At 41.8% G+C, this 25,960-nt stretch overlaps 1 protein-coding gene across 3 annotated transcripts in view; it reads left to right on the top strand.

Annotated features, from left to right (window-relative positions):
• DKK2 (dickkopf WNT signaling pathway inhibitor 2) overlaps positions 1-21,228 on the top strand; it is a 91,705-nt gene extending 70,477 nt beyond the window's left edge. For all 3 annotated transcript variants that reach the window (XM_065597670.1, XM_042859951.2, XM_005287897.4), the window contains 3 exons: positions 14,434-14,584; positions 15,858-16,007; positions 16,579-21,228. In XM_065597670.1, coding sequence (XP_065453742.1) covers positions 14,434-14,584; positions 15,858-16,007; positions 16,579-16,829 — 552 coding nt within the window. In that variant the 3' untranslated portion in view covers positions 16,830-21,228. The remainder of the gene's footprint in view (positions 1-14,433; positions 14,585-15,857; positions 16,008-16,578) is intronic.
• The last annotated feature ends 4,732 nt before the right edge of the window (positions 21,229-25,960 follow it).

The raw sequence follows: 25,960 nt of genomic DNA, 5'->3' as shown, positions 1-25,960 counted from the left end.
CAGGACAAGCCTGAAAGTGGGAGGGGACCTGTCAGAGGGAGAAGAGGGTATGGCCAGAGCACATCCTGAGAGGTGCAGCTCAGAATCAGGTCCAAGGTTTGCCTGAGTCTATAATAAGTCTGCAATATACCATATAAATATGTTAGTGTTCATCTGTTTTTATTCACATTTTTGCCTTGCTGTATTATTTTTGTTTTCTTGTTTATGCAAAACTAAATAAGAACAATGTAGGTTAGTCATACAACACCATCATCATGTTTTTTTGTGTTGCTGTGAAGGGTCCAGGCTATTTCGCATAGTGCCCCTTTAGTCTTAATTGGCCTTAGGTAGAGATTGATTATTGTCCTTAATGTTGTAGTATTGTGACATGGACTTCACTGTTGTTAGTGCTGAATCAACCAGAGACCCAGGTGATACCATCATGTGACATTTCAAGGACCTCTACCTTCAACTTCTTCATACAGGTAGTCCTGTTTGAAGTCAATGGGACTATCTATGCGTAAGAATTGCTGCATTGGGCCCCAATATTATACTTCACACTGTAGTAATAAAGATGAAAGCCCAGAGTTGCATTCAGTGACTTAATTTTGAGTCCCATTCTGCAACCCTTACTCATGCTACCAACACTGACTCACTTGTAAGGATTGCAGAAGTGGGATCTGTTTTAACATATATTCAAGTCCCCATCTATGTCTAGATCCTGAATTCTGCAGTACCATTGTGCAACAAACTGTAAATTTTGTGATATCTTGCTTTAAATATAAAAATGGGCATTTTAATCATCATAAACATGAAAATGATTAATACAGTCTGTGCAAGTGCCCTATGTTATTTATTTTAATATTAAAATCAGACTGATTCCTGCTGTCCAGTGTTTTCAGTTTTTGATACGCATCTGTGCTTTGAAGATTGATATCTGAGATTCAGTCCCTGCCAATTTTCTAGCCAGGGGAATAGTACAGATTTCACATAATAGATTTTGCATTTTAAAGTAGAATGTAACAGAGAAGGTGAAGGTTTTTGGAACTTTGGGTGATGACAGTTGTGGCCTTTGACCAGGGCCGGCTCCAGGCACCAGCCGAGCAAGCTGGTGCTTGGGGCGGCAGCTTGTAGGAGGCGGCATTCCGCCCAATCCTAGGGCGAAACGGCCGGTTTTTTTTGTGTGTGTGTGGTGTTCCGCTCCGGCCGCCCTGTAGGGGGCGGCGTCACAGAGGACGGGAGCGCCGTGCAGCAAGCCCAGCAGGGCAGCCCGCGTCTTTCCCTCCCGGCCGACTGAAGCAGAGTAGGGCTGGGGAAAGGCAAGAGGAGCTCCAGCCTGGCAACCCCCCAGGCTGCAGGCCTTGATAAAGGCCAAAGGCAAGTACTGGGGCTAAAGTGTAGCTTGGGGATAGGCAGAGGCAGCTAGTCTGACCCCCTTGTCAATGATGAGTGGCCACGACAGACTGCAGTTTGCCCTAGTGAGAGAGGGCTAGATGATGACTGGCAGTAGCCACTGAGGCAAGGTGTAGAGGTGTGGGGGTTCCCCTGGGAGGGGAGACCCAGAGTGTGAGGACTGCCGTGGGGGCAGAACCCCAGGGTAAGGGTTTGGGAGGGACAGAGGAGCCTGAGGCAGGTGAGATACTGGCCACCAGGAGGTGCTCTGAGTGGTGGATGAGCTAATTCCCAAATGACCAGCAGGCGGTGTCACACCGGCGAGTCTTTGCTTTGCTACAGACACTCAGTTCACATTTTCAAGAAACATGTAAACATGAGGGCTAGAAACATGTATTTTTAAAAAAAAGAAATTATAGATGCTGTAGCATAATTCTGCAACAATTTGTAGGGATGGGATGGCTTCCATGGTCAAGTCCACAGACATGGAATTGCTGAATATGTGGAGCCTTGCACATATTTTATAACTGTGCAGCATTCTCTATAGTTGAAATCCTGGCTTCATTGAAATCAACGGGAGGTGTACAAGTGACTTCAGTGGAGCCAGGATTTCACCCTATTAATTAATTGCTTTATCTATCTTTTTGTGGACTTCTTAGTGCAAAGTAGGTGCATTTCTTGAGCAGCAGTTTGAACCCACAGGGAAAGACTATAACCTTTTCTTGTTTCCATGCTCTTGGTGCATTTGTAATTTCCCCTGGTCATGACTGCTGATGACTATTATGTAGAGATGGGGTCAAACCAAAACCCCAGATCAAAATACCCTCTTACTTCAGGAAAGTTCAGATCTGGATCCAACCTTTGTGACTTGGGCCCATTTCTACCACTCTGAGATATTCTGTTTAGGCAGGGTAAATTAAATATTGCAAGAAATGACCAGATCTGTTTAGGGCTGGTACCAGTACCACTCTCTCATTAATTATTCGCAAGGGGGATGCCTCCAGACTGAAGATGCTGTCACAAATTACACATGAGATAGTTCAGGACCGTGACACCAAGCTTCCACAAATCCATCTAAAAGATAAAGTGGCAGTGATTTCACTCTGTTGCATATTCACCTCAAATAGATACTGACACAGGAGTAACAGCTGGTCAAAAATGTTCCAAATTTCAAAATTTTCATAGAAAATTTCCAATTTTGACTTTAAAAAAAAGAGAGGAGTGTACTTTTTGCAACATTTCCCCCTGATTTTTGACTTTCTCTACATCAGGAGTAAAGATTTTGATAATACTTAGTCCTGCCATGAATGCAGCGGACTGAACTAGATGACCTCTTGAGATCCCTTCCAGTCGTATGATTCTATGATTTTCCAAAAACTTTCATCATTAAATGTGTTGAAACATTAACTTCTTCCCAGTTTCCTGTCTACATTAATAAACTCCTTACCATAATGCGTGAGTACCTATTTGAGGTTTAATTGCTGGTGCTTTGTATGCTATAGACTCTGCTAGCTGTTTCCATTTGGATAGTATTCTTAAATAAAAATGCATACTTCCAGCATTAATCATGTATGAAAATTGTTTTTGGCAACCCACTGTTCAGCCATAGCAGTTAATGTGCTGGTCAAAAAGCCACAAAGATCTTATTCTGGAATAGATGATAAATAGCCAATTAGAAATCAAATTGAAAAGTAAAACCAGCAGAAATGGGTAAGAAGAAAGCAGAGATAAAAGGACAAACAGACTGTTGAAAGGACTGGATATGGAACAAAGCACATAGTAACGAACCTTTATCTTTCAAGAAGTCTTTGGTGAGGCCTTCAAAAGATAGAGGCTTTTTGTCACAACTGATTTAATTCTGTCTGGCTGCTTTCAAGAATTACCTAATGTTACTTTGGTGCCCTCCATTATAATGCTGCTGCTGGTAGTTCATCAACCAATATGAGCCACTCGGCATGAGCCAAAGCCAGTAAAGGTTGGGTCATTCTAACTGCTCCCCAATCTTGGAACATTTTTAACCTGTCTCATCAAACATGTCAATTTTAAAGTGGTGTAAGGGACCCGCATTAAAAATCGACAGACATAAATTAAGCCTGGATCCAGGAATTCACAGATCCAGGCCCTGAAATTGGAGGGGACCATAGACCCACAAAATTTACACCCAAAGTTTGAAAGGGAGGCAATGCCATATAGTGCTGGGGTCCACCAGGCAAGATGGAGCCAGGAATGCCACAAAGTGCTTTTGTTGTGTGCGCCCTTTGATTGGATTCGATCTGGAGCCCACTGGATGTATTTAGCTATTAATACACCAATTTAGCACTGAAGCTTTTGAGAAAACATCTTTTTTCCCTTGGAGGTATAGTATATATAGTCTGTATAAACTCAGGCGATTCTTGTTAAATATGCAGAATAGTTAAGAGACTAGTTATTTATAGTCTAATGGCTAGAATTTGTCACAAGGACACACAGGATACAAAGTGCTGGCCTTCCACTGGGAGCCACAGTTCCTTCCCTGCTCCCCAGCAGTAGTATTTTAGGGCTGGCCTACAGTACCTGCATAAAATTGGTACCTTCTGCCCTGCATGCTGGCTCAGATGCACTGGCTTCTCGGGCTGAAAACAAGGCTCCATCCATTCCCTGCCCCTCCTATCCACTCCTCATCCACTTACTCCAGGGAAAGAGTAAGTAAGTGTGTGTGTGTGTGTGTGTGTGTGTGGTCTGCTTACTCTTATCTACCCAGCCCAAAGGTCCAGAGAATTACATAGAGTGGGTCCTTATACTCTCTTACACCTCTAGATGGGTGTGTAATTGAAACTCTAACATGCCTGTTGAAACATGACACCTAACCTAGGGCTAGAAAATGAATGGGTGTGCAAAGGGAGAAAGCACTAGGAGCCCATTCTTCCAAAATGAAGCAGGGACTGGTCACAATGGCTGTCCCTATACATGTGGATGCACACTGCACCCAATTCTTGGTAGTGTAATTGATACCACCCCTTCTTGTTCCTGAGGCCTCACTGAGACACAGTGCCTCCAATACCTCACCTGAATGGCATTGGCTACACACTTATCCTACCACAACTCACATGTAGTGTTGCCCATAGCATTTTATTAAGAACTGGGAAAACCTGGTTTGTCAAATTCAGAATCCACTGAATAGTTATATACTCTAGATTCAGAAGAGAGCTCAAAACTTTATGGTCCGAGTTTTATTTGGCTCTGGGAAAGCATGAGGTCTGGACTGCTGCATATTTTAAAAATTTTATCCCCCTGGTAGTCCTAGAAATAAGCTGAGAATTACTCTCAAACATGAATATTTATTTTCTGCTTAACACAGGTTTTCATTTAGTAAGAAATACATGGTTTTAAAAATTGGTTCCCTGGGATAAGCAATGCTTTAAATTAAGGGGAAGAAGGTTTTATGTAACTCAATATGTTTCATGAAACTCAAAACTTTTTTTGAAACATTCTAGAGATTTCATGTAACTCCCTTCCCCGATTTGGAGCAATTTTTTTTCTAATTTATGATCATCAACCTTATCATCAGGAAGCTATTCACCCACCGAAATAGATACATTCATGTAAGTCCCATTTAATGCTAATGATAATTAAACAACTACAGTGATTTCCATTCACCAACACAGCAGGAATGTGATTTTTCCCTATACGTTGAACAGGAAATGACTGTAGTTTATCAGATACTCTGGTGTCTTGTGATATGGACAAATGTCCACTAGGGATTAAGCTGAGATCACCAAACTCATTTTCACTTGTGACCTAATCAAGATTTTAACCCTGGTCTCCAGAGCTGAAGCCCTAGTACACCACCTGCATACAGCTCTGTCTATGCATAGCATGCAATTTGTTAGTTTGTTAAGATTCTTTTTAGGGATGGGCAAATTTGTGCTCTTGAAAGTTCAACTTAAAGCCAAATATTATTGTGCTCATGTTCTGCTTAGAAGAGGCAGTGAAAAAAGGAGCAGAAAAGGGGGAAAGAATAACTATAAAGATGCTATCTTGGATACACTGGGTAGCACAGGCTTCCCTTTAGCCAAAACAAAAAACAAAAAAAAAGCATAGGCGTTTTTGTTTTTAATTAATCATGAAAAATAAAGACTAGAATGTGACTGGACTGCACAGCCACATGGGGGAGTGTGAGGGGGTAAGAACAATCACACCTGTGTGTGGGCTACCTGAACATTGGAGTCTGGGGCATAGAATTAAGAAGGTGCACAGCTCTCCCCTGAAGCAGGTCAGTGAGGAGACTTGGCTCCAACCCCCCATCACCTCAGCCAATACAGGAGGTGCCATTATTTGCTATCAGAATAAGACAGAAGTAAATTACTACTCCTTGGGGCAAGGAGAAAGCAAGCGGGGAATTGTCTCAATGGGCTGTCTCTGAAACACAATGTCTGCTGAGGCTCTTCTTGAGTCACTGCAACTTATTCACAGTCCCTTGCTAAAGTCCAAATCTAGCCCTGATAATTTACATTAGAGGTGAACTATGGGTGAATTTTGTGAACCCAGAGAATAATTTGAAAAGTTTGAAAAACTTCAAACTCCAGTACACTTACTCTCATATAATTATCTATAATGAAAATGTCTTCAAGGACAATAAAACTGCTAATTTTACGTGCAGTATTGCTGCACTTCAACAGAAACATTCACACAAATAACAGAGAGAGAGAGGCAACCGGTAGTCCGTGTAATCGGTGAGTTACTAGTATGTGCCAGTTTGGGATTCAGTTATCATAAACTAGCCCCTCCTACCTTGTAACTCACTATTTATTTCTTATTAGGAGTGAATCCAGGAAAGAGCCAGTTGCTGTGCTACTACTACTGAATACTCTGGTATGGAGTTGCTGTGGTGTGTCACTTGAAATCAGTATGACAGCACAGTAGTTGGAGTGGGGGGAAAAACACCAGGGATGGTTAGACTTTTAGGATTCTTTCCTGCAATATTAAAGAGGGAACAGAGTCAACATTTGCACCAGTCCATGAGGAAGACTTGAGAATATATAGGAGCAATCCAACTTGCTTGGTATAAAAAAAGCTTGGTTACAAAGGAAGTTTGCTTGAATGACTTTTGGGGCTTGCCTTCTACACTAATGCCATAGCAAGGAGCCGGGAAAGCAGAAAACTGAAGGAAAAAGGAGATAAAAGTGGACTAGTGTGGTGGAAACAAATGCTGCATTGCTTGTTGACTGTATTGTCAGGAAGAGCATCCCTGCAAAACATAGGCAGATGTGGAAGTGTTATTTCCTGCTAGTTCACTTCTCCTAAAACTGGCTTACTTGCAGATATGGTACCTTTTTCCAGAACAGAGGGAGAAATTGCTATGAATGAAATCAGAGGGTGCAGACAGTATCATCATGTTCACAGCTGCCAGCAACTTGTGCACAGTTACTGGGTTTTTTAAATTCTTGTATCTTAAAAGAAATCCTAGATAGCAGATCAAGTTGGCAACCAGTTACTACGTGCCCATGAAGGAGAGTAAGGGTATAGGGAGGGGATAAGACCCACTTATTCTCCTAGTGGGCTACATGGACCTACACCCGGAATGGATGGGCAGGGGGTAGGTGGGGAGGGATGAGAAATAAGGAAAGTCTTGGCTCCACACCTCAGCACACTGTCCAACACAGCGTGGAGGGCGGGGGGGGGGGGAGGTGGAATATTCTGGCACAGTAATGGGGTCGGGGAACAGGGAGGAACTGTGACTTAAATGGGTGTCTGTGTGGCACAAGGCTTGTGGGGTTACGGGTTGGGGGCAGCAGCTGCCCTCACTCAGAGATACACCAACGCACACAATCTGGCCCTGTGTGTGTTGGCTGTACTGCCATCTTTTTTGATGGCAGAGAGGGCAAGCTGAGAAATTAAGGGAGTTATTGGTGCAAGAAAAGAATGAGTCAGTGCCCCCCTTCGTGGCATAGCACACTCAGCCCCCTTGGCTGAAGGGGGCTTGCTTCAGCTGGCACAGACTGAATGTGGCCCATCTCTTAATCCTCACAACACTGCAGAGAGGTGGATAAGTGTTATTACACCATTTTACAAACCGGGGAAGAGAGGCTACATGGTTGAGCTTGTGACTACTCACCAAGGGCCCAATCTGGCTTCCACTGAAGTTAGTGGGTGTTCTGCTTCAGTGAGAGCAGGAACAGCCAATTCCGCAGCCAAAATTAGCACTCAAGGAATTCCTGGCTAGCCCCAGCCTCTCACTGAACCCGTGGCTTCTCTCTTTCTCTCACTATCAAATTAAGGAAGAAAATGAGAGCTGAACAAATGATTCGCAGCCAATAGTTTTCTTAGAGGAATTAGCCTCATTTTCTTCTTGCAAACATCTGAGAGCAAATCATGATTTCCACAGTGGAGGAGCTGATTTCCTGTCTGCTTTCACACACTGCTTAGCTTTAGCAGAAGCGTCAACTATAGCGTTGTTCACCAGCAACTGCGCTTATGTGAAGTTGAGAATTGGCAGTACAGTGAAGAAGCTGCATAGTCAATGAAGAGTTGTCACAAGCTCTGCTCTCATCCACAGATTTTGTGGCCTCAGATAACAGGCAGCACTAAGGAAAGCGGTACATAATAGCCGTTTCCCACCCATATCCCGTTTCTCATACGGCCCCAGCCTGTTAGCCAGTGCTTAATTTGAAATGAAAGAAGTGGCGGGGCTCAAGCATTTTTTTTACTTTTATAACTGATGCAGCAAGTCTGGAGTTGCCAGGGCAATGAACTACCCAGCCTAGAGGTGCCAGGGCTCAGCCCCGGCACAAATTAAGCACTGCTGTTAGCAATAGTTATTCCACAACAATGAGAATGCTCGCACCCCGCTCTGGCCACTTCAGCTAGCCTCATACAGTTTTCTTAAGGAACTTCAAGTGGAGGATCTGCTTACTGCCCTCAGAGGAAGCAGCAAATAGTGACATAGTGGAATTCCACATATGATATGCTGGACTAACTCTATGAGCAGCATGTAGCCACACAATAGTCCTACCTGCAATGCTCCATTCATTCCTAGAAAGACAGCAGCTAGAACTTGACAGGGGCAGAGTGGCTCCTTGTTTGCTGCTTGTTTGAGCTTCCTTCACACACAGGAACTCAAATTCATTTAGGAGTAAGGAAGGAGTTGGGCAGAAAGGGGGCAGTTCAGGGCAAAAATATCAAAAATGTTCAGAAAAATGTATGTCCTCTAAGGTATTTCTTATTGCTTTTGTGATGAGGCGTTCACCCCATAGCAGTTCTAAAGAGGTTAAGGTGGCAGGATAGGCCAATTAACCATATAGGCGTACCATCTGGAAAGACAGTCTTTGCTCACCTGACTGGCAGAGCAATGTAAGAACCTGCAAGGCTTTATAAAGGAGAAATTGCACATGAAGGAGCAGCTGCTCCCAAGTATGGTGAGTCCTGTGACAGGAAACCAGTCACCAGCCACAGGGAACACATAAAAAGGGCCCTGTAGATGATCCACATGCATTTGTGGGCAGCTTTTGAGAGGGTAGCTGTGGGTGCGGGCTGGGACAAGGAGATCTGGGCCCAATGTCTAGTGCCCTATTTGACTGGGAAGGCACAGGTGGCCTATATGGCTTTAACAAATGTGCAAGTGAGAGATTGAGTTGGTAAAGGTGGCCATCCTGGATAGGGTGGGCCAACCCACTGAAAAATATAGAAGAAATTTTGAACTATGAGATGGATGTAGGAGTCCAGCCCTGGGCTTTTGCCCAGAGGCTGAGGGACTGGACCACCCATTGGCAGAGGGAGATTATGGACACTTTGATCCTTGAACAGATTCTACAGAGCCTCCCCAAGAACACCCAAGTATGGGTCAGATGACACCAGCCTGCCACACTGGACATGGCTGTTAAACTAACAGAAGAATTCATAGAAGTGGACCTCCCCAGGAAAGATGGCTGACTCTCTATAGGGAGTCGAACCAGGGTAGTAGACAGATTGCCCCAATTTGTGACATTGGTCACAGATTGGAGCCCATTTCCATTTGAGATGTGGTATGGTGCCAGGGGGCCCAAGCAGTGGAAAATGTAACCCAATCTGGAGGAAATAAAACCTGAGCGGGGCGGGGGGGGGGGGGGAGAGGAATACTGAAACTGGAAGGATATGGATTGGTAAACACTGGACCTAGGACAACAAACCATCAGGAAGGGAAAGAAAGTGGGGTCTCCTGAGAAACAGGGGACGGATAAGAAAAATATGGAAATAGAGGGAGAAGAAACAAATACCCCAAGCCTGGTAGCCAGGGTCGAGAGGTCATCAGGTCCCCCCTCCACACACACACCAGAAGGACAGAGCCCAGATATAGATTGGAGGGTTGGGAGAAACAGGAACCCTGAGCAACCAGGTGAAGGAAGGTAGACCTTAGGCCCTACCACAAAGTAAAGGGGTTTAGGATACGGAGGCTGATCCCATAGTTTGCCCATGATATGAGGACCTATGGGCAGAAGCAGAATTGTGGGGGTGACCTCTGCCCATCAAATGCAATTTCTGTGGGTGAAGAATGGATGGACTCCACAAGGGGACCCCAGATAACCATCCTGGGGATGAGGAGAGACTCCGGCAGAGTAACACCTCAGGCAAGGGAGGAAGACCTGAGGAAAGAAAAAAACAGGACCTGCAGCAAGAAGGGGAGATCAGTGACAGAGAGCTGGGAACCAACATCCAAGTCAGTACTCTTGTCACTTGAATACCAATTAATTCCCCTCAGGCTGGACCTGACCAGGCCTAATTAGTGGATTAGAATGGACTGGGGGAGCACTAGTGAGCAAATTGCCCCATTAACGAAGGAGATATAAGAAGGCTCAGTAAGGAAGCGCAGAGAAGAGAGGCAAGCTATTAGAACCAGAGCTAGGAAGGATCTCTGGGTAGAGAATGATCTTTTCCCTCTCCTCTTCTTGGCAGAGAACTGAAGAAAGATTGAAACTGTAAATGCCTATGGTGTATGGATCAGTAAGGCGGTGGGATGTTTAACAAGTGAAGGTCTCAGAGTCCGTGTAGACAGAGCTGAAGACAAGAGAGGGACATTGCCCTATCACAGCTTGTACTAAAAGTGGAAAAATAAGGATTAGTTTTACCACAAACTATGTCCTGATGTTTTCAGCCAATACTGCTGATGTTTTCAAAACTAAAAATAATCCACTTTTGAGGTTTTTTCCATGGGCCCCTTTGTGATTTCCCCTGAATATTCCCATGACTCATTCTCAGCCCTTGGCATTATGAATGCAGCAAAATCACTTTTTCAGGGGGTCTTTTTTTAGACTTAACCATCCATACCTCTCCATGACGTGGCTGAACAGGATAGTCTTTGAGGACTGATCCACCTGAATGCCATGACACAAACTGAGAGATGCACTTCCAGAGACACCCGTTGGAAAGCAAAATTCAAACTCTCTGGTTCAGAGTCCTCTAACCCAGCTGTAATTCAACAAAGTCTTTGAAATGTGGTTTCTTGCCACCAAAATCAGCAATATCTATTATGAATAGGCTCATAACAGACTGAAACTGTGGGCAGGGGTGGAGAGGAGGAGAGCAGCAAACCCTGTAAAAACAAAGCGTCTGTTATTAGATTTAATAATGCAACTTGAGCTTCCAACTTCCTGTCGTAGATCCGATCTGCATTATTCTGTGGTTTTATTGGAATGACCAAGTCTAATTTTGGGCTGAAAACATGAAATGAGTGTATCTAAATGAAGCTGCAGTGAGTGCTAAATATTATCTATCAGTTTCATTGAGGTTCCTGTATAATCAGAGATGTGCTTAGTGAATGAACATTTAGAGCCATTGAGAGCGACATGGTGCCCCATAGCTGAGGAGTCGCAAGAGCTATGGTGAGCATGCTGCTCTTTTTGCAGCGGGTCTATCTCTGCTGTCCTAGTTGGGGAAGGAAGACTTGAAGGATGAATTATGGCCCTGCCTCTTCCCTGCCCCTTTTGGGTTAATTTGCACCCCCAGGTACGCGTGGAGGAAGCAGTCCTTGCAGTTCCCCAAATGCAAGAGCTGTGCTCATCCCCTGTCCTTGTGTGGGGTGGAAGGATCCTGGCTGTCTGTCCCCTGCATACCTATGCAAGGACAGGTACAGGCAATCTACCCCTGAATGGTTACTTGATTACTTAACCCCAGCAGTCAATGTAGTGAATCATGATCAAGGTCAATCAAGTTCACTGCTTGAATAAGTTTCAGCCTTTACATTTTCCACAAAAAATGAACTCAGCTCAGTAGAGCAGCTGTGCTAATTTACCATTGTGTGAAAAAATAGATTTTCCACGATTTGTATAATTCAATGCTTTAAAGTTTTATTTATAAACTGGCTCAGCCACTGTTGATAATGGTACATTTCGTAACACAGTGAAAAATTCCATCTCAGGCTTTAAATTATTCCCACTCGTTTGACACATCACTGGCGAACAGCTGGCTCTCTCAAAACCAGTATCTCCAGGCAGATTGTTACAGTGAAGACAAAACTCTACTATAAAAAAGGATAAGGTGAAGTGATGCAAACCAACAGAACCCAGGAAACTGAAAGCTGAGGCCAATGCTTTGTTCATTTCCCTCACTGTTATATTTAAAACAAAAACAAACAAACCAACAAAAAAATGAGATGCAAAAAGTTTTGGTTAACTTCTTAATTAAAAAGATACTCTTTGGATTACCTTCACACTACGTAGTGGCATTTCCTGCTTAACTGAAATCAGGAAGTACCCTATTGGAAATCTCACAAGAAAACCAGTTAGTTCTTTAGGGCTTTATAGCCAAATTCCCAGATCAAAGGGGCTGGGATAACTTCAGATAAGTACTTACACTTTATTAAGTTTTGCCAAACCAAATCATGACATGCCTGGTGGAGGGGCTGATTTATGAGGGAATTACAGCATGATTAAGCAATGACTAAAGGAAGCATAACTGTCTACAAATACTGAAGAGGGTAAACACCAAAGGAAAAGATTTTCCCTGGTCCTTGAGTAGGAAAGTGGACACAAAGGATCCCTTTACTTTCCTCTGCAATTCCCATGGAGAGGCAATGGACAGTTGCAGTTCCTGTGCTCAAGAAGCATGCTACAGAGTCCACTGAGGTCAAGTTGGAGTTTTCCATGACTTAATAGGCATTGGATTATATCCAGTAAGCCCAGAGATTGCTCTCCTCATATATCCCTGAAAACAAGTGCTTGGAGATAAGAAGGGGGCCATGGCTCCATCCCCCTCGTTGCAGCAGCTTGTAGAGCTAGATATGCTAATTGCATACTTTTCCTGCATGCTGAGAGCTCAGAGAGGGATTGTGCTCCCTGATATTCCTAGGTATGCACTGAAAGTCAAGCCAGATTGGTTTAGGGAATCAGATGCCCCATACGGTTTAGGGAAATCAGATACCCCATTCGGTAAGGAGTAGGATGAGGAAGCTCCTGGTTAAATGCATCCCTCTCATTTAAATTACCAAATTCCAGTCAGCCCCCCCAAGCACCTTCTCTCCCTCCACTATCCATGAAGCAGCAGTGTCAGCTTCTGAGGCATCTACAAAGGAGAAGGAGTAAATGCCACTGAGTGAAGACTGGTAAATTCAAATGTTCAAAAATAGCCAAGTGTTTATTTGTTATTACTACATGTTCATATGTGAGAAAATGGCCTTTTTAAATACTGCACATTGTGCAGGGAGCGAATTCTTTGGTTGGGAAATGGGCTTTGGGGATGTCTACACTGATGTTTGCAGCTCAGGTAGGCATAATTGAGCTAGCTGTAATCTAGCTAGTATGGTAAACAAATAATTGCGTTAATCATTTGGACTGTTTTCAGTGTAAATTTGGGGGGAGGGAATTATTTCAAAAATTCCTCAACATTTTTTGACAGTTGTTGGGAAACTATTTTTTCTCTCAGCACTAGTTCTGAGAGACATGTTAATATCCCAAATCCAAAAAGTTAAATAGAAAACTAAATAAAACATTGAATATAATTTTAAAGCACGTGTGTGGAAAGTCTTGAATTAATTCATGTGAGATAACATAACAGTATATATTTGCTTGTGTAAGTAGTGCATATTAAATTATCCTTTCAATCAGATACAGCAGTGATGCACAATGACAGCTGCTTGGGAGCCAGTGGTAGGATTTCTGGAATGGGCCAGGGTCCTTATATGGGTCTCATGGAAGCATTATGTCTGATCTGGAAGGACAGAGCTTCTTTTTCTCTCTCCTTAGGGCCATATTCTGCTATTCTCACATGAAAAAGTGTCAAAGAGAGGTCTTAGTGGAAGAGAATTATGGTTTTGATGAGTACAGGAGTGTTCCATGTGTTCCTTCCTTAGTGGCAGTCAGGCTAGGAGGATTGTTGATACTATTTGCTTTCAAAGTATCCCCTGATAGGTGTCAGTGGGAGCAGTGTGTATGCAAAAGAAGAATTTGTACCAATGTAGGAGTATTCAGTGTAAATATCATGAGCTTATGGGAAAGGTCTCTTCATCCATGTTCTTGACCATGACTTTGGAACCTTTCAAAGTAAAGATGCCACCGAAGTATTTAGCCCAGATTTTAGATAAGATCCAGTGTAGAGGACACTTTGAGAGTTTTACTCTCTTCCAGGTGGTCTCCACCAAAGATAAAACTGCTTATTCCTTACTTTGGATTACTGAGGTTTTATGTATTAATTACAGGCCTCAATAATTTGGAATACATTAAAAAACACAGGCCAGATTCTCTCTTGCACCAAGATATGCTTGATCTAAGAAGGAATAAGGCTACTAAGGAGCTGGGGTTATGGCTTCCTGATTCTTAAGTTGCCACAGCTCCAACATCAGTTACATAGGCTGCTCTAACTTATAAAAGCTGGCCATAGGTCCCTGAATGACCATATGCCAGCTGTAAATTGCCATAGAGAAGCACACCTTCATTTCACCCCCTTTTAGCCCCTTCTTGGATCTGATAAATTCTTCCCCTTTCCCCCCCCTCCTCCTGAACATACCTCTCACATTTAGTTTTTCTTGCTTTGGTTTCACTAATATGATGTGAACTATATGAATTAAGAATTATTGTGCATTACTACTTTATTTTAAATCCTTTTTTTCTTGAGCAGGCATACCCTTGCACTAATGATAAAGAATGTGAAGTTGGGAGATACTGCCATAGTCCTCATCAAGCTACTTCTGCCTGCATGATCTGCAGAAGGAAAAAGAAGCGTTGCCATAGAGACGGCATGTGCTGCCCTGGGAACCGCTGTAACAATGGTACTTAAGCACTCTTCTTGTTTTCCTTTTATATATGACAATGACTGGTTTAATAGCATATATTGACAACATATGTAAGCAGAGGACATGTGTAGTAGTAGTTCTGTTTGGGTTACCAAATTCCTTCTTCAGACCAATAGGAAACATCTCAAAAAACTTATAACAACACAGGGCTTGTATAAATATGTCATATTCTTTCTTCCTTGTGATTAGAAGAGATTCCGTGATTTTGCTCTGCTAGTAAGAAACCTAATACATGATTTTCAAAACTGTGTGGGCAACTGTATGCCGTGTTTGGGTGCAGTTATTTTGATTGCATGCTCAAACTGTATTTGTATGTGGCAATAGGAAGTTCGATGCATAACTAGCCATTTAGAGTTTGGTCATGCAGTGACTGGTCAAATTCACGACTCTTGTGTTAATGCAGTGCTGTTGTGTTTCACACTAATACAGCAGGGGAATGTTTACTATTTTTTTAAATCCCCCTTTTCATTGAATTTTCTGTGATGTCATAGTACATTTCTATTCATTTAAGGTATTGTGAACCACCTCTCTGCCATCTTTTAGATTTTTAGGTTTTTTTAGATTTTTAGGGTTTTTTTTTAACAAAACCTATATTTCATGACTAAACTATGGGTGGCTGACAGATTACTTAAAATATGGATTAATTCACTGATTCAATAGCAAACTGGATAATCATTCTTTTTCAGTAAATGTAAAGAAGCAAAATCATCCGTGGTGTTAGTCCACTAAAACAATGCCTTGGAAGTTATAATGTATTCTTGTTATTGTTTATATTGCTGATGCCCCACCTGAGATTGGAGATCCTGTGGTACGAGGATTTGGATTCCCTGCTCCAAAATGCCTGGAATCCAAATAAACAAGACAGACATACGGTGGGAGGGGAAATACACAGGCACAGAGGGGGGAGGGATAGCTCAGTGGTTTGAGCATGGGCCTGCTAAACCCAGGGTTGTGAGTTCAATCCTTGAGGGGGCCACTTAGGGATCTGCAGCAAAATCAGTACTTGGTCCTGCTAGCGAAGGCAGGAGGCTGGACTCAATGACCTTTCAAGGTCCTTTCCAGTTCTAAGAGATGGGACATCTCCATTAATTTAAATTTAGAGAGGTGAAGTGATTTGCTCAAGGTCATTAGCAGAGCTGTGAATAGAACCCAGGCCTTCTGAATTTCAGTTCAGTGCCCTATTGACTGGACAACACTGTCTCTCAGCCTTCTAATAGGCCTTCCCATTTCTAACATCTCATTCCCATAGGTATTTGCATACCAGTAACTGAAAGCATCCTTACTCCACACATCCCCGCTCTGGAAGGACCACGCAACAAGAAAAACGGTCTTTATTCTAGCAAGGACTTGGGATGGCAGAATCTAGGGAGACCACAGTCCAAGCTGTCACACATAAAAGGTAGGATTGCTTTTGCAATATAGTCCAGTTCATTCACCTCGCTGTAGAAAGACAAGATACAGCAACGCAGACCAGGCTGACTTACAGTAATCTGCTATGAAATGTTGGGAGGTCTGGAATTGTCATCATCTGTATATCTCAGGAATTCACAGACCACAAACGATATTATACCAATTTGCTTGTATATGTCAGTCATAGCCTCTGTGCTCCGAATAGCATTTGTTCCTTTACTGTAAGCCATGTGTCAGATGTAGGTGGGAAAGTGTATTATCCATTTGTGCAATCTGTGCAGGCCGCATCTTACTTATCTTGTAATGATCATGCAATATGTAACACATGCCTTTGTGACCATGAGGCTTCATTAGTTGAATTTCTCATTATCAGGCCTTACAGTAGATTGTATTGATATCCTCCTTGCACCTCTCTAACTCCCCCCAGGCCTTGGTGTTTATGTACTTCAAATACCTGCCGATGAGTATCATATCCTCTGTTTCTTAGTCAACATTGAGCCAGACTATTCTGAATCTATACTTTCTGTCTCAGGCACTGAAATATTTTGTTTGCTTTTTAGGGCATGAAGGAGACCCCTGCTTACGATCATCAGACTGCATTGAGGGGTACTGCTGTGCTCGCCATTTCTGGACCAAAATTTGCAAACCTGTGTTGCATCAGGGAGAGGTGTGTACCAAACAGCGCAAAAAAGGCTCTCACGGCTTGGAGATTTTCCAGCGATGTGACTGTGCTAAAGGGCTGTCTTGCAAAGTATGGAAAGATGCCACTTATTCTTCTAAATCAAGACTTCATGTATGTCAGAAAATCTGAATGAGGATTGGAAAAATGTTACTAACAGACTGTGAATTTGTGTATTTGGATTGCAGCATGGTCGGAAATGAGGATTGTAAATAAACACAGAATGGTTAAAGTAATGATTGTGGTAGGAATAGAAATCACCCCAAACTGCATTTGTTTTGAACTGGAGGTGAATGCGATGGCGGCTGGAGTTTTTCCATTATGCAACTTCTTTGTGTAAATAATTTCGACAGTTTGTGGAAAATGCTATTATAAAAAAGCACAATGGAAATTATTGACATTTATCAAGCTGCATGGTCCCCTGACTTTTCAAGCGTTCAGTGTTAGGGGTGGGATAGGTTTCCATCATGGTAATAGACTGTTAAATAAATTGTATACAGCATGTTCCAACACAAAGCAGTGCTTTACAGGAAGACTTTTTCTGTCAACACATTATTGGCTACTAAAATATTAGCGATAAATCGCAGCTGTTAGAGATGGGAATAAAAGTTACTGTGAATGTCCACACACCTTGTTAATCAGGGCTGTCACTTGAAAAAGGGAAGCACTCCTGCAGGGCAAGAGTGCTGGATTTTGCAGGCCCCAGTGGGAATGGCAAAATCTCACCACACAGTGATTTCAAAACACCAGTGGCAGTTCTTCTGATCAGAGGCATTTAAACAGGGTTTTTTTTTTGTTTAAAATATATATATAATTCTATAAATATTTAAACTGAAATGCCTTAATCGGTTCATCTTCAGTTACTATAATTAATAGCTTGTATTTGTCTCGGTATACTGCTAGCATACATGGGCTGAGCAGATAAAGCAAAATATGTGCATGATGCATCCAGAATGATACCCATTCAGTTGCTCGTAGACCTACTAAATATAGTTTTTTGTCAGAACATGCTTGCATTATGGATAGTTCCATAAAGGTGATATTTTGAAAAGTTATGAACATCTGAATATGGAAGGTTATAACAGAAATTGTTTTGCAACCTTAACTATAAGAGATGCTACCTGCATCTGCTACAATTAGGTTGTATGCTAATAAATTAAAAGTTTTATACTATAACAGTAACAATAGGCTGTTAGTGTAAATCTGGTTCTTCCATGATTTGGAGAAGCTAAAATGGATTGGATTCACCTTGCACAGTCAGCAAATTATTAAAAAGTTGACTTTTGCAAGCATCTCATCGCCTCTCCTAAAGAACAGACAGTGACATATGATGCTGTCATCTATGACATGCTGCGAGCCATCATGTGATGTGACACAACAGCTCAGACTGAAAAGAGAACAGGTTCTGGTTGAATGCATGCTAAAAGTTTGGATATTGTTGTGAACAGTGGATTCACATTGACTACAGTGGGTAAAGAAATCTGTTAACATAACTACCCTGTTCGTGAACTGGCTAAAACGAAGGATGTCCACCATCTGACTTCTCTCTTAATGTCTTTACACCTCCTCTTACTTTGCTCACTTATTTTAAAGAATGTTATCTGTGTAAACGTAAGTAAAGAGACTGGAATTTCTTTTTAAAACAACTGATTATATAATTAACTTACTGAAATATCTGTTTCCACATTTTATAAGACAATGGCTCTCCCCTTTGCTTAATCAGTTCCAAACAGCTTGTGTACAGCAGAGTAGTTTACTTTAATTGTGAAGACCAACTTTGGACTTTTCCCCCCCTCTCCCTTTATGGCACCTTTCCCCACCCTTGCATTTCTGCACCAGTGCCTTTTGTACAAATAGTGGTTCATATACATCTTCTGACTCAAACTTTCTTACTGGAAATCAGATCTGAACTATGCTTCCTGTATCTCTGATAAGAATCTAAATTCCAACATATATACCAGATTAAAGAGAATGATTTATAGGATAATATTTTTCATATGCAAGCCAGTTTTTATTGTTATAAAGGGAATGGTATGTAGAGATAGGCTCTCGTATTCCTTAAAAAGTGATGATCCGATTCCAATCTCACTGTCACAAGTGCTACATTACTGCAACTCCAGTGACTTCAATGGAATTACTTCAGTGCAACTGAGAACAGAAATAAAGTCTGGAAAGTGAATCATTTCAGCAGAACAACTGAAATACAAAGGTCAATTCTGAAACCCTTTCTTACACCATAACAGCACATGCATATAAGATCAGTCTCACTGACTTCAGTGTGTCTACTCGATGTAAGTAGGGGGTTGCAGAATTGGCCCCCCCTAGTGATTTGCATCTTACGTCCTGACTTCTACATAACCTCCTCTTCTCCGCACAAAACTTAGTATTTGGAGTAATTTATTTACAGGAAATTTTTAATGAGATGTATTTTCTTATAGAGATATTTCTTACAAAAAGCTTTGTAGCAGAATATATGTGCTGCCTGATGACTTTGTAATTTAGAAAAATAATGTATAATAAGATGAAATATATTAAATGTCCTTTTTCCCAAAAATATTTACCCACATTCCTTGCCTGCTGTTTAAGTGTAGGTCTTTACTGAATAGGGTGGATTGGAAGATGTACTCAGTATTGCCAAAACATCATGAGTCGGGCCCCCAAATATGTAGACTGGCTTAAAAATCATTAGTTATTTTTAAAAATTGGGATTCTTTTGAGTTGTCAGCTGGTTTCTGGATTTATAGGGTGCATTTGTTTCATATTTTCATATTATTTTACAGCACTAAGAGGGCTAGAAACTTTTTTTAAAGCTGAGGTTTTCAGGCAGACTCTTGACTGCTGGAGTTAAAAAAAAAAACACAAGAAAAAAAGCCTACCAAATATTATGAAACTTTCAATAAAATCACAAGAGTTGGCAACACTGTATACTACAGGCTGGATGCTGAAGTCAATAGGAGTTTTGCCATTTACTTTAATACACTTGCCTAAAGAACAAAAAAACATTTATTTTAGCTGCTCATTCAAGAAGCAGAGATTTCTACTTTTCAATTAATGGTATCTGTTCACTGATATGTGGTGTATATGCAACTGAGAGGAGAATTTGCTCCATAAGCTATCAAGAATAACTACTTTTTAAATAAAAATATCCCCATCTGCATGCGAATAATATTCAGAGTCTAGGAAATCGAATAGAACAGCTGTTCAGATACCCAATGATCACCGTGGTAAGAGAACACAGATAGAAAATAGCCAGAGATTGTACTCAAACAATATAGCATATTGATATTAATCACAGCATGATTATTCTTGAAAACCTGTGAGGAAAAAAGTAGAGAAAACTGACATTTACCAAGGAAACTTCTGTTTCAGCAAAAAAACCCATTTTCCATGAAAAATTTTTGTTGGATATTTTTTTTTAACCAGCTCTAGTCAGTAGATGAGGCTGGGAGAAGGGAAAAAAAATTCCTCAAAAGTTTTGCTCTTTCTGTTAATGGCCATTGTCAGAGTTGCTGAGCAGCGGCATATTTCCTCTCATCCTCCTAGTGCCCTCTCACTGCTCTGCCAGTCAGCGGCTTACCTGCTCAGTGCAGCATAGTAGGAGATGAGAGAGGCATAGGAAGTGATTGAAGGAAGGAGGGACAGGACCGAGGTGATCAGGTGCTTGGGGTATGGATTCCGCTGCTGACACTCCCTACACAAAGGCCTAAGGACAGGGGAGAAAGGGAGCTGCTCCTGTTGCAAGGAATGTGCAGAAGAGAATCTGCTGCGTGAGATCCCTGCAGATGACCCGTAAGGGTTTACAATACAAGAAGAATGGAGTGGGATGGAAGTAAAGCCTAGAGCGGAGAACTAGGATTTTCTGGGTGGGAGGCACAAACTAGGAAAAATTCTTTAAAAAAATGTCAAGTCAACTCTGCCCCCGGCCATTTCCCCCGGGTGTTGCTTTCTTGCCTCGTCAAACCTCCGTGTTTCTACAGGTTGTGGATGTGTCAAAACTTTTCAGAAAAACACTCAGTTTGAGCAGAGTTAGCATAGACAACAGCCTGTTGGTGGCCTAGGATTCCCAGTCCACCTCCTTTTGCTGAAAGGCAGCTGCAAAGGAAGGAAGAGAAGAAAGCAGGAGGTGACTGCTGCTGCGCTGCAGAACTCCATCTGTTCCCTTAGCTATTACTCTGAGCACCACTGCTGTGACTGACCCTGATGGATCTGCAACATAGAGTGGATCTCATTGGAAACTTGTTTATGCTGGCAGTTCTGTGTTATTTTTGGAGCTGCTATTGTTATTGCACAAGAGTCAATGACTTATTTACAAATATCTGGTACAAATAAAGTCTTTGTTTTGTACAGTACCAGCTTGCTCTATGACTGTTTCGAAGTAGTTTGGTGCATGATGCATTTCCTAAAGTGGAGGAATGAATCTTCATGTAGAAATTAACATTTTTAAATATACCAAGATCATTTTTAAAGAAAAAGACAATTTAGAAACTTAGATGCTAGCAAAAAATCCCCCACCACATAATTAACATAAAAATACTTTTCAAAATGATAGGCAGATTACAGATGTTAGCCCTGGGCTCCCAGGTACACCTGGAACACACATTCCCCTTTCTTATTGTCAAAGCGGCTCAAGCGGTAATTAACAAACCAAAAATGTTATGAATTTAGGCCCCCTTTGTTTTCTGGTAATCAATTCACAAAGCCTTTCTGAGACTGCATATGTTTTTCATCCATATTTGCTGACTTATTTGGGCTAGTGGTTTTTAGACTGTGGATGGTTTGCAAACTGATTGGTTCACGACAACTAACCAGAAATCACAAATTGTGAATAGCCTGGTACTGGTTCCACTCCCTAACTGAGTGACTGACATTTTCACAGGAGAATAATAAATGTAAACAGTCATGAATAACACACTATATACACAACACAAATACATTCACGAATGCCAATGACTGGTCAAATATTTGGAAATAACAGCCCCATGAGTGGTGGCAAATTCAGATCAAGCCATCTAGTTGCAAATATGTTTAAACCTCTTTTCCTCATTATTTGAGCAGTTCTAGCTATTGTAGTAATATAGTTATATTTAAGATGGAATAAAAAAATTCAATGTATGTGCTTTAAAAATGTGTTCAGTCAGTTTGTTGGGGGGAAGATGAAAAGTGGCTGAATTTTAACCTTTCAAATATGGCATGCAGCTAGCCAATTGTCAGGGAGGAAGAGTTGCTTTGCATGGTCCAATAAACTAGTGGTTTAAGCCATTTACAAGTTATTATTGTTTGAAAGTCAGTGCTGATTACCATTGCTACTGAATATAATGGCCCTGCCTTTAAACTGGGTGAAGATGGGTGTTCATACAAAAAGTGATGTAAAGACAACAAATCCTATAACTTCACTAAAGACAATGAAATGACACTAATTTTTTTTGGTGTAATTCAGTGGACAATTAAATGAGCATATGTGCTCTAACAGAGGTTTTCCTTAGGTAGAAGTCTGTATCTTTGGAGCAGGAAAGTCTGATTTCTGTCCCCCTACTGCCATGAAGTTCTGAGTGACCACAGCATGCATCATACTGACAATCTTGACCTATGGATTTGTCAGGTTGTTTTTAGTTTCAACACACTTCTGGACTTTCTTGTTCTGTCCAGGGTTGAAAATGGGAGCACCAAAATAGCATGAGCAAGGCTGTTCTCATAGTACTGACAGGAAGTAGAATCTTAGTACAACGATTCCCATTGGCAAGCCTGTTTTCATGAGATTTCCAGCTCAAAATTTTCATTCAGAAGGTTCAGATACTTTAGAGAAGTATCCAGAATTCTGGGTATTTATCCAAATCAAACTCCTACCATCAAACCTTTTGAGGTTCGCCTATCACAAAGCCTCTACAGGATATGCATTGTTATACAATTTTGATTATATAGGCAGCATAGTATGCCTCCAAAACCTGAAAGTTAAAACATATATAATGCTGGTAGTAAAAGTTAGAATTGACAGGCAACCATTTGGCAATGTGAACTAGTATTGTTTTCACAGTCAGTGCATAATTTATCCATTCAAGGAAAAAAATACACCCCAGTGTAAACAGGCACAACTCTAGCACAACCTAACCCCAGTTCTTGAATGAAACCTAAACTACACAAACATTCCAACACCATCTGTATATATGCTGTACTTTAGTATACCACTTGTCATCTACAACTAATGCACTTTGCCTTTTGTGTGTTTGTGGGGGTGTGACTATTTCTTGAAGATAAATGTTTGCAAAGAGGCAATACGTCTCATGACACCATAAATCTGTGTTTGTGATATCATAATTTCTGTGCCGGGAATGATTTTGGTACCACCATCAGGGAAATAATTTATTTGAACAAACAAACAGAAGGAGGCTCTTAATGAAGAGATTTTTCGGTACATACAAATATTTAAATACATTAATAATAGATTTTAATAGGCTTAAAATGTTTTTTGAAGGATTATTAAAACTCATGCTTCAAGGCTTCAGCCAATCTAATATAAGGTGTTAAGATTCATAGAAGGCAAATTATCCCACAACTGCATACTGTAGGGTTTCTTGCATGTTCTTCTGAAGCATTTGGTGCTGGCCACAGAGAGAGAGGATACTGGACTAGATGGAACTTGTGTCTGACCCAATATGGCAATTCATATGTTCCTATGTACTCTGTGGCAAGCTGTAAGGATCTAAATTATAGAGCAGGGGTGGCCAAACAATGGCTCCTGAGCCGCATGTGGCTCTTTTACAGTTGAAATGCAGGTCACGGAGCCCTGCATGCCCCCCCATTCTCCACCTACCAGACTGTGTTGAGGGGAGATTGGGGCTTCTGCCATGCGGCGGAGTGATGGGGCTTCAGCCCTGGGGGAGGCACCTGTTGGGACTCGGGGTGCACCTGCTGGGGCTTGGGACTTCAGTAGGAGCAGGGTTGAAACCTAGAGACCCCGCTCTCCTCAGGGCAGAATCCCCGAGCCACAGTACCTTGCCACAGGGCAGAAGTCCGAAGACCCAGCTGGTGCACCCTGCTCTTAAACTTCTGAAGATTATTGTATATGGCTCGGAGGGTCAGTAAATTTGGCCACCTCTGGTCTAGAGCAATATCCCCTGGTTTTTGTTTCACCTCAGTGCAGCAAACTGAAAATGTGATGCTGGCTTTGCATTTATTGAATTAAATATGAAAAGGAATGATACAAGTTGTACCTATCAATTGTTATTTATTTTCATATTACATTCCAGTTATACTACAATGTCCCCCAGTTTTCATTATGTCACAGATTTTTTTTCAACTAGAACATGTAACCACTGTATGGGGTGCCCCACACCCATCCCTTAAGGGGTTAAAGGTGGCTAGGTAGGCCCTTTAACCACTTAAGCTGCACCTGGAGGAGGAGCCAGGGAGCAACTAATTAAAGGATTAAGCTCATCTGGGCAGGACCAGGCAGAGCTTGTAAAAAACAGATAGCTGAGGGCAGACAGGGGCTGTAGGAAGAGATCTGCAATTACTCTGTGGCTAGGGAGAGTAGGTGCAGGAAGCAATCCATGAAAACAAACAACAACAACAACAACAGCAGCAGCAGCAAGGGGAGGATAGTGCAGACCTTAGTTGCTGGTTGTGGGGTCCCTGGGCTGGAACTTGGAGACGAGGGTGGGCCCAAGATCCCCTAACAGCTAGTGGAGAAGTAGCACCATTAAGAGGCAGTGAATTGGAAGCCTGTTTGGAATTGCTGGTACAGAAAGACTTTGGAACACAATCCCCACCATCAGAAGGGGAAAACTGCAGTGACCTAGCTGGAAGCAAGGCTGAGCTATGAAGACTGGGGCTGAGCCTTGTGAGGGAAAGAGACCGAGTGAGCACCTGTAAGAAGGGGCATAAAACTGACCAACCTACTACCCAGCTGTGGCTATAAGGGGAGAGTTTCTGGTGGTGAGTAGGACTCCTTGTTATAGAAATTGCTAGAAGGGGAGCAGGAGGTTTTGCAAGCAGTGTAGGGAACATTCTGGTCTGCTCAGATCTTTGGGAGTTTGTGCCAAATACATTCAATGCTAAAGTGATCAGCAGTGAAATACTCATGTTAGCATTGTTGTCATTTAAATTCACTGTAGAGACAGTGAGTTGAGTGCTGTAGTTCATAGCTCTCTCAGAACTAAAGCTGCTCAAAAATCAGAGACTATTTTGCAGGTATCTTTTAAAAAAATTAGTTTTCTATTTTATTTTTTAAAATATCATTTCATAGGCTTTGACTTTTATTTAAAATTTAACCAGCTCTCTTGGTTGAAAAATACATTTTAAATTAAAAATTCTTTGAGTCCACCTCTGGTTTTTATTTGGTTTTTGGTCAAAATAGAGTTTTGGGACAAAAAATTGATTGAAAATTTTGAAATTCTGGAAGTTTCCTCCAGCTGTATTCAAAACTATTGTTTCAGACTGCATGCAGACTTAGGGAGACAGCATTGGTTTATGCTTTGTTTCATATTTTTAAGGTTACCATCACAAGCACTAGAAACCACTTTTGAAAACAAAAAAATTAGGTTCTGGAGCATAACTCTGCTGCAATGAATGGATTCTAATTCTAGGAAAAACCTGGTGTCTATATATTACACTTAGTGCTACTAGGAGTTGAAGTTTGTACTGCAATGTTACAGTAGTTATTTTTCAAATGTTTCAGGAGATGAATATTGTTTGTGAGGGAGTGGAAGGAAAAGGTAGATGCATTGAAAGGAGTCTGTTCTAAGAAGTGTAAGGGGCATCATGAGCAGGAAAGTGGGGAAAATATTATGCAGGAATAACGGCATTGTGATACAAATAAGTTGTAATAACAAACACAAGGCAGACACTGCTACGTATGGAGTGGTATCATTCTATTAATCTTGTCACAAAGACACAGTGGCCAGATTCTCAAGGTACTTAGGTGCTGCTCTGCTCAGCACTGCAATGTTTTCCCCCTAGGTGGCCTGCCAGTTAGTGCAATCCTCATCCCAGAGCTAGGCAGTCAGGATCCCTAATTCATGGGAATAGTTAGAAGCCTAAGAAAGGGATCCTCAAAGCCAACAAGCTGAGCAGGGAGCCAGCTGAGCCACCAGGAGAGAGGCAGAGAGAAGAGAGGCCTAGGGTACGACTATACTTACCTCCGGGTTCGGTGGTAAGCAATCGATCTTCTGGGATCAATTGATCGCGTCTTGTCTAGACGCGATAAATCAATCCTGGAAGTGCTCACCGTCAACACCGGTACTCCTGCTCCACGAGAGGAGTACGCG

Source organism: Chrysemys picta, chromosome 5, assembly GCF_011386835.1.
Source record: "Chrysemys picta bellii isolate R12L10 chromosome 5, ASM1138683v2, whole genome shotgun sequence".
In the NCBI taxonomy this organism is placed as follows: domain Eukaryota; kingdom Metazoa; phylum Chordata; order Testudines; family Emydidae; genus Chrysemys; species Chrysemys picta.
The sequence above is the reverse complement of the archived record's forward strand: the minus strand, read 5'-3'. Positions and strand labels throughout refer to the sequence as shown.